At 39.7% G+C, this 6,000-nt stretch overlaps 2 protein-coding genes across 3 annotated transcripts; both read right to left on the bottom strand.

The window, feature by feature from the left end:
- Positions 1–303: 303 nt before the first annotated feature.
- Positions 304–2,523, bottom strand: LOC116423996 (tubulin alpha-2/alpha-4 chain). Its single transcript, XM_031969852.2, has 6 exons — positions 2,350–2,523; positions 2,043–2,287; positions 1,481–1,708; positions 1,064–1,322; positions 819–971; positions 304–561 (listed from the first exon to the last, which is right to left on the bottom strand). Exons 1-6 carry the CDS (start codon positions 2,521–2,523, stop codon positions 304–306), a joined length of 1,317 nt encoding a protein of 438 aa, XP_031825712.1.
- A 407-nt stretch (positions 2,524–2,930) lies between these two features.
- LOC116423994 (nuclear receptor-binding factor 2) lies at positions 2,931–5,017 on the bottom strand. Of its 2 annotated transcripts, XM_031969845.2 has the most exons (4): positions 4,735–5,016; positions 4,183–4,439; positions 3,779–4,109; positions 2,931–3,302 (listed from the first exon to the last, which is right to left on the bottom strand). In XM_031969845.2, exons 1-4 carry the CDS (start codon positions 4,756–4,758, stop codon positions 3,249–3,251), a joined length of 666 nt encoding a protein of 221 aa, XP_031825705.1. In that variant the 5' UTR covers positions 4,759–5,016; the 3' UTR covers positions 2,931–3,248. The 2 variants fall into 2 exon arrangements, with proteins under 2 accessions (XP_031825705.1, XP_031825704.1); XM_031969844.2 differs by having other exon boundaries at positions 2,931–4,109; positions 4,735–5,017.
- Positions 5,018–6,000: the final 983 nt, after the last annotated feature.

The following is a 6,000-nucleotide window of genomic DNA, read 5'->3' on the forward strand; positions in this document are numbered from 1 at the left end:
TAAGGAGTTTTTTAATCGTGGCATTTACGGTGGATATTAATAGAAGCTTTGAAAAGAATTAAATTTGCGTTGTTACTTGGAGGTAATGAAGAATGAGCTTCGGTATTCCCAGGCTCCTCAAGAACAATATTCGTTGCTCTATCTTATAATTATTCATATTGATAATTCCGACCGATTGATGGTTCTAAATTTAGCTGGGATTTTAATCCCGACATACATCTCAGATAATAATTGAAATATTCGAGAGAATTACGTTTGTGTTTTCAGCAATATCCGGTTTCATCAGGGTCCACAGAGCATTGCTCATTTCTCGACCTCCTTGTAATCGTTGATTAAGGTTTCTATGTTGTCCCTAGCCTCCTGAAAAAGACTTTCCTCCATCCCCTCACTTATATAGTGATGCACGAATGCTTTTTTCTCGTACATCATGTCGAATTTATTCACAAGTGCAGTCCACATTTGTCGAACAGCAGTATTGTTGCTGAGCATCGAAACTGTTCGTCTGGAGCTTGCTAAATCACCGCCAGGGACCGATGTTGTAGGCTGGTAGTTGATCCCTACCTGCAATCGTTTCACGTGTTACTGATTTTCAGTAAAAGAATTCCTATACCTAATTCTTAATCAAGCTATCATCATTTCGAATAGAAAAATTGAGAGATCGGTGATGGAAATTAAGGAACATTCGCAATGCGACGCCATCGATTTACGTCAGTTGATAACCAATAAGAAATACTGCCAAGCCATTGATAACCCATGTTTACGCATCGTGTCATTCACCAATGAAATTACATAATCCAATGATTATTAACTATGATCACCTTGAACCCTGTAGGACTCCATCCGACAAACTGAATGGATTTTTTCCCTTTTAACGAAGCGATAGCTTTGTTGACGTCATTGGGACCCACGTCGCCACGGTAGAGCAGGCAACAGCTCGTATAGGCACCGGTACTTGGGTCGCATTTCATCATCTGCAATTCGATTAATTCGATCAGATGCAAACACGGATTATTTCAATTATACTTCCGATTGAACGATCTTTGATCAATTATTTGATTGGCACTTGATTCGAAGGCTCGAAGCAGTCGTAAGTGATCTGTTGTGTCGTGATCTCCGCGTGGAAGGCTCTTTTAGGGCTGATCAACGGAGCATAGGTTGCTAAACAGTAATGAATCCTGGGGAATGGTATCAGGTTGGTCTGCAGCTCTTCCAGGGTCACGTTCACCGATCCTTCGAACCTCATCGAAGCTGTAATGCTAGAGACCACTTGAGCTAAGATTCTGTTCAGGTTCGTGTAAGTTGCATCTTCCAAGTCCAAGTTCCTAGGTTCAGAATTGAAGTATACTTGAGTGTTGGTGCAAAGTTAACAGAATATTTTAAGTGGTTATAGAGATATCACGTAGATCAATCGTGTCATTAAAGAAATGTAGACAATCTTCATTCTGATATGTAACTGTGATACTTGATAAGTGAGGACAACCTTTTGCAGATATCGTAAAGGGCCTCGTTATCAGTGAGAAAGCTGCAATCCACGTGGTCCATGCTGCCATGTGCAGCAAAAACTGCGTTGTACGGCTCTACAATGATATTAGAAATATTCGGAGCCGGGCAAATGGCAAAATCTACGGTGACATGTTTCGGGAAGTCTGATGTCAGTCGTTCTAGCAATAGATTACCGAACCCTCCACCAGTACCTCCATTTAGCGACCTTAGAAAAGGGAAACTATAAAGAAGCATTCTAATCGATTCTTCTCCTTTAACACTAGGTTTATGGATATTATATAGTATATTCTATTGTTTTCAGAAAAATTGATGTTCGTTCATGCAGGTCTTAGTATTTAGAAATTAAAAATAGACAATTATAATACATATTTGTGTAATTGCATGAATTAAAATCGACGTAAACATTTACTAACTAGTGTTCATAAACTTCAATATGCGTCAAACTGACGCATTCTGTAATCTTAGTGTTAACTGCCACATTCATGTTTATTGAATTCTATCTGTCACGTGTGATGTGTCCTTCTACAGCTATCATCTACCTGAAAACCATGAAACCAGTTGGTTTAGAGCATTGTTCCCATGTTCTGCAAACACGATGCACCGCTAAGTCGATCATCTCGCGACCAACCGAATAATATCCTGCCGCAAAATTGTTAGACGCATCTTCTTTCCCGGAAATCAAGGATTGAGGATTGAAGAATCCCCTGTAAGGGCCAGTTCTGATCTCATCGATCACTGTGGGCTCTAAATCAATGATTATCGTACGAGGAGTCAGTTTTCTTTCCTGAAAATTGAGTGTCCTTGCCGTGAAAAGTCGCGTGAAAGTTTATTTGAGTTCTTGCTCACGTTCAACTGCGAGAAAAACGCACGAATCGATGTGTCCTGCGGATAATAGCCAGGACAAAAGCAGCCATTGGGCAATAAGCCGTGTTCCAGGCAGAACAGTTCCCAACAGGACATCGCTAGTTGCGCTCCAGCCTGTCCTATGAAAATCGTTATTACTTCACCCGATTGTTCCATCGTTCCAGTCACGAATTTTCTCTGATTTCTCTGTCCACGATGATCTAATCATTTTACGATGCGTCGATCCTGCGGAGAGTAGCACTAACGATTTTGTTGCTTTTTGAACATTTTGCTTTTTTTATTCTTTGCCACCAGTTTCACATACTTTTCGAAATTATTTTAGGTTTAGATATCGACGCTGAAGGTGTTAACTTATCGTTGCTATAGTAGAATCAATAATTTTATCGGTGGATCTAGGAACCGTTTGCTATTATTAGGCTATCCGGTTTGATATAAATTCCTGTTTGCTTGGATAAAAATAAATCGTAAAGCAAATCGATTTAAGTAAAGTTTAATTCTGCACAGAATACTGAATTTCAGATTTATTTCTAGTTACTTGCGGAAAAGGGAAACGAATAAGGCAGTTTTTCTCGAGTGAATATTTTATTGAGCAACATCACATAGTATACAATAGAGTATTCCAAAGGTCTCATACGTATTCGACATTAACATTTAAACAGATCAAGCAACGAGTAATTATACAATACGATACGAGAACCGACAATTAACAACCGACATTACACTCACATACATACACGCACTTACACTGACGCTGTACAATGCCACGATGAACATATTTTGTTGCTTATCCTATTCGTATCTGCCTAAGGGTATCCGAATGGCAGTATTTCGATCCGGAGACTGTCCGTTTTCATGGCCGTTCGCGCGTTTGATGTGGAACCTTACAGGTTTTCGCACGCGGAAATGGGGTGTGCACGGTTACAGCTACATAGTACCTACAGATGATATGTATTTTGATCCCTCTGAATAGCATCGAACAAATAAATATAAGTACTAGATCATGTATCAAGATTCGGATACGACGCGGTAACATAATCTTGCCTTTGTACGATTCAAAATTGTGATTGTTGTACACCCGGACATACATCATGTGCCAGGAGATCGAATACTTGGGACAACGCTTGGTTATTACACTGGTTTTTTGTACTATTGTGATTCTGGTTTGATTTTTGCACGTATTCGTACCTCGTGTGTCATGGAAGATTTAATTGAGAAGAAGAAGAACACAAGGAAAAAATTGAAACGATAATTGTTACGTAACGCTTTACGTGGACGTGAAGTCGAAAAGGGGCATCTCGAGTGGAGTTAAAGGCGGCAAAGGCGCGAGACGCAGAGAATGAGGATTATCTAATCTGGCGTCGTCGTTTGGATTAACGGTCACTGCGTGAAGTTGCTCTGTCAGCTGACGTACCTCCTCCTCCTTGGCCTCCAACTGGCTCAACAAGCTGCCAACCAAACAACGTAATTGGCAATTAACTGTTTTCAGCTCCTCGATAACAGTACCAGTGTCTTTCGGATATTTAAATGCCATATCTTTGTTGTCTGGTATCGAGATCAGAGTTAAGAGACTATCTTGCTCTTCGATGGTCTTGTATATGGCTTTACGCAAAGACAAATCAAATTTGTCAGCAGGTACTTCGCTCGTCTCTTTTTCCAGTTGTTTGGTTGCTTGTTTATTGAGAATTTCTCTCTGCTGATTTTCCAGGGTAGCTTTATATTCCTCATATTGTGCTTGCTTCATTCTGTAAAGTACATTAATCCATGTTTATTTACCATATAATTCCATAAGAAATTATGAAATGAATTGTTGCTTACCTAACTACAGCAGCCTGCCTTTTGTGATAGTCCCGTTGAAGGACAAGAGATTCTAAAGTGATCACTGAATTGAAAGAGTTAATCACAGTCGGAGGAGCTTGACTAGATAAGCTAGAGGTCTTCAAATGAACATAGTTGGATTCGAGTCTAGAGTGTGCTTCCTCTAAGAGACTAGCCACTATTTCATGGCACTTTGCTGCTTCCTCGTATCTTCCTTCTTGCAATAATGCTTCGGCTCTCCTTTGTCTTTCGTGTGCCTTCAATTAAAAAAATTATTATATGAACTCTACCAGAGAAAATAAAAATACTGCTTTCAAAATAAAAGTAAAAAGACAGAATTAATGAATAACATTTGACAGGTAACTTCTGAGATGTCAAAGCTGGCACCGTCGCATATTTATAAAAAATCAGATGGAAAAGCTTGCGCAAATAAACACTGAGAACGATGACGAATAATTGCAATATGTATAAATTATTAATGCGCTTAGTAGAGGAAAAAAGTTTAATCACACAAGGAGATAAAAAGCTCGAAAATACGGGGAGACCACTTACCGCGTTCAAGATTGAAGTCTCCATGGTTGATCAGCTGATCGAATGACAGAACAAAAACAGAGAGGCAACATGTGGGTTATTTTCCACGATCGTTGATCGTATGCAGACTAACGACGAATATACCGATCGAGTTTGAAAACCACGAACTCCCGATCATGTTTCACTGAAACTACCTTCTCTCAAAATTATTTTCTTATGCAATAACAAATTTTCAATTTCCTTCAACAAAAATATATAAATACCAATTTTACGTAATATAATTTTGCGTCAACGATCCTGCACTACCGACACGACTAACATAGTCGTATTGCACTAACGAACTCTACCAAAAACTACTGAACTACATTATCATGCTGGCATTCGTGACCGAATCGATAATATCAGAAACGACATTAAAATGGTATTTTCGTAGTAACAATCTCTAATATCAGAAAACACGACATGATAGTCATAAATTCAACAATAAATAAATTTTATTAAGTATAATTATCATTTACAAAAATCATTCTGAATTTTAATATTACTAGGATCTATAAATCTTTGCAGCAAAGCTGGTTGCCATTCACAAGGAACAGTTTTCGTACTTGAACTCCACCGCTAGATGACTATAGCATTTCTTGGTCGACGCGGATGCTGAAGACGTTCACTTCTAAAGGCATCATCACATTTCTTTTTTACCGTGTCTCGTTGCGCAAGCCTAAAATTAATTTTACTGTTTTCCAAGCACGTAATATGACACCATCAATCATAAAAAAAGAGCCGTTGCACTTAGCTCGTTTAATGGGAGACTAAGCACCTAGGCGCATTGGAAAGCCGTGAGAACGAGCCGATAACATAGATAACAGCGTGTAACGATCGTTAACGAGTTGTACACGCGCGTTACGAGAAAACATCATTAGATTCTGAAACGGCTTTGCAATCACGGGGCCGTGGTCTCACGAGAGTCGAAAAGGAATTGAGCGTGGGCGCGAGAGGCGATGCCTTTATAGGAATACAAGAATCAACGTGGAAACTTAATTATTCGGGTTATCAGGCGCGCTGGTGTGCGTGTGCGCTTTCGTCGGCCGTTTCATCCATTAGAAAATAACGTTGGCCTCGTATCTTCCAACGAAAAGGAAACGACCTGGCTGTTTCGTTTCCGACTCCATCGACGATTTTCGATGATCGACGAGAGTCCTTCGTAACGGAATAAAAAAATACAAGCGAAACAGGGAAAAAACGAGATCAGAGTGACCCGTATCGCTCGAACCTTGCGTGGGTGTAGCC

Source organism: Nomia melanderi, chromosome 13 (assembly GCF_051020985.1).
Source record: "Nomia melanderi isolate GNS246 chromosome 13, iyNomMela1, whole genome shotgun sequence".
Taxonomy (NCBI): Eukaryota; Metazoa; Arthropoda; class Insecta; order Hymenoptera; family Halictidae; genus Nomia; species Nomia melanderi.